We start from the raw sequence: 2788 nt of genomic DNA, 5'->3' as shown, positions 1-2788 counted from the left end.
CTTCTTCCGTGAGGAAACAGAAGAATTAAGAAAGATGATTAGATGTGTTGGGTACTGAAAATTTATGTTGTCATGAAAGGTGTTGGTGAGAAGAGTAAATTATTTTGTAGCTTCTGTCCACTTCACTTTCTTCTCCATATTGTCAAGCCCTTCTTCCAGATCTTTTCATGTTGTCTGATGCATTGACACATAGATTACCTGTGGTACCTGAGTCATTTCCACCATTTGAAATGTTCTGCTCATTTACTTATCTTTTGAATTATACTATACCAATGTCCACTCCATCCTTCAAATGACTGTATCTGAGTCTTCCAAAATTTTCTTTTTAAAAACTTCTATACCAAGATGATCTAGTTTCTTCTTTTGAAAACTAATAGGACTTATAACTCCATTAGTATTGTCCATGGCTAGGCTTATAAAATGTTTATTTGGAAGCAGACATAATATCCAAATCAGAATGACCAAAAAAAACCCTATTTTCCTGAAGTCAGGATTCCTACCAATACATAGCTTGGTATGGACCATGCTCAAGATCATTAGAAATCAAGTTATTTTCTCCTGTGTCCATGATCTCATTAGTACCTACCAATACTTCCCATGACCTGTGTGTGTGCTCTGTGGGAAATAAGGAAGGAAGGATAGCCTGGTGAATATCTTACATCTTCTCTCATCTATGATATTCCATAATTTTGTTCTTTCTTTCTTTTTTCCTTTTTGTTAGTCATGGGGCTTGAATTCTGGGCCTGGGCACTGTCCCTGTGCTCTTCAGCTCAAGGCAAGCACTCTACCACTTGAGCCACAGCATTATTTCCGATTTTCTAGTGGTTTATTGGAGATAAGAGTCTCATGGACTTTTCTGCCCAGGCTGGCTTTGAACCATGATCCTCAGATCTCAGCCTCCTGAGTAATAGCTAGGATTACAGGTGTGAGCCACCAGTGCCTGGCTTAACTTTGTTCTTTTTATGAGTGAAATCTGTCCCTTAGCTTTTTCAAACCTGTCTTCATATCTTTGTTCCTCAGGCTGTATATGAAGGGGTTCAGCATAGGAGTCACTACTGTGTACATGACGGTGGCAACGCGGTCCTTCACCACCGAGTACATGGACAGAGGCCGGAAATACACATAGATGACACTGCCATAGAACAGAGTCACCACAGTGAGGTGGGAGCCGCAGGTGGAGAAGGCTTTCCACTTCCCAGCCGCGGAGGGGATTCTCAGCACCGTGATGATGATCCTCAGGTAGGAGAAGAGGATGCACAGGAAGGGGGTCACAATGACCGCCAGGGTCTCAGTCATGACGACAATCTGGCTGGAGGAGGTGTCAGAGCAGGACAGCTTTAGCACGGGCTGGGTGTCACAGAAGAAATGCTTAATGACATGGGAGGCACAGAAAGAGAGGCGAGACATGAGGAGCACCCGGAACAGGGCGTGCAAGTGGGAGATGGCGCAAGAACCCAGCAGCATGAGGAGGCAGCGCCGTGGGCTCATAGCCACGTCGTAGTGGAGGGGGCTACAGATGGCCACCAGGCGGTCAATGGCCATGGAGGCCAGCAGGTAGCTGTCAGTGTTCGCTAAAGCCATGAAGAAGTACATCTGCACTAGGCATCCCACATAGGAGATAGCCTTGGTCTCTGAGAGCAGATTCACCAGCATCTTGGGCACAATGACCGTTGTGAAGCAGATGTCCATGAAGGACAGATTGCTCAGGAAGAAGTACATGGGGGTGTGGAGTCTGGAGTCGGAATGTATGGCCAGGATGATGAGCACATTCCCCAGTACGGTGACGAGGTACATGATGAGGAAGATGGCAAAGAGGGGTTTCTGCAGGTGTGGGTTGGAAGAGAGGCCCAGGAGGATGAAGCCCGCGGTGCTGCTGCTGTGGTTCTTTGACTCCATGGCTGTGGATAGGCTTTGTAATTGGAGATGTGAAGGAAACACTGATCACAGCGACCTCTTTTTGTATTGCATGCCTATAAGAGAAGCCCATTGCTATGTGTTAGAACTCAGAAAAAATGTTCAGTTTAAGAAAGTATAAAACTGGGCTGGGAAGGTGGCTCAGTGGTAGAGTGCTTGCCTTGCATGCATGAGGCCCTGGGTTCGATTCCTCAGCACCACATAAACAAAAAGAAAAAAGCTGGAAGTGGCATTGTGGCTCAAGTGGTAGAGTGCTAGCCTTGAGCTGAAGAGCTGAGGGACAGCGCCCCGGCCCAGAGTTCAGGCCCCACGACCGGACCCCTCCCCCCAAAAAATACTGAGAAAGTATAAAACTGATCAAGCAACAACTTTCAAAACTAAAATTTCCTCTAAAGTAGAAAATAAAGGGTTTCTAGCTATCCATTGGAATTTATTCTCTATAGTTCTCAATTTATTTCTGGACCAATCCCTTAGTTTTCTTTAAAATTTTGTTCTGAAGAGATGCTAAGCTCTTCTTTGAGTCGAAAGTCTCATGCAAGGAGTTCCATGAGCAATATTTTATCACACAAGTTCTCCTCCTCCTCCTCCTCCTCCTCCACCTTCTCTTTCTCCTCTTCTTCCTCCTCCTCCTCCCTCTTTCTCCTTCTTCCCCCTCCTTCTTTTTCCTTCTTCCCCTTTCCCTTCTTCTATAGTGGGCATATTACAATAATGGACCACAGAAATAATTAGTGGTCCCAAATAGTCTCAGAATTCAGATGGGAACCCCCAAAGTCTTCAGAGCATAAATGAATTAATATCTATTTTGACATTTTGTTGGAATAATAATCTAGACACTTTTCAATTTTAATGTAGTTATTTTATTCCAGGGCTTCCA

General features: G+C 44.7%; 1 protein-coding gene across 1 annotated transcript; it reads right to left on the bottom strand.

Annotated features, from left to right (window-relative positions):
• Positions 1 to 960: 960 nt before the first annotated feature.
• On the bottom strand, positions 961 to 1896 carry LOC138816559 (olfactory receptor 1L4). Its single transcript, XM_070006390.1, has one exon. The coding sequence runs from the start codon at positions 1894 to 1896 to the stop codon at positions 961 to 963; it is 936 nt and encodes a 311-aa protein (XP_069862491.1).
• Positions 1897 to 2788: the final 892 nt, after the last annotated feature.

Source organism: Dipodomys merriami, unplaced genomic scaffold (genome assembly GCF_024711535.1).
Source record: "Dipodomys merriami isolate MVZ:Mamm:240054 unplaced genomic scaffold, mDipMer1.0.p SCAF_11, whole genome shotgun sequence".
Taxonomy (NCBI): domain Eukaryota; kingdom Metazoa; phylum Chordata; class Mammalia; order Rodentia; family Heteromyidae; genus Dipodomys; species Dipodomys merriami.
This window is presented reverse-complemented; position numbering and strand designations above follow the sequence as displayed.

Coding starts and splice junctions, on each gene's coding strand:
- LOC138816559 (XM_070006390.1), bottom strand. CDS start 1,896: ATGGAGTCAAAGAACCACAGCAGCAGCACCGCGGGCTTCATCCTCCTG.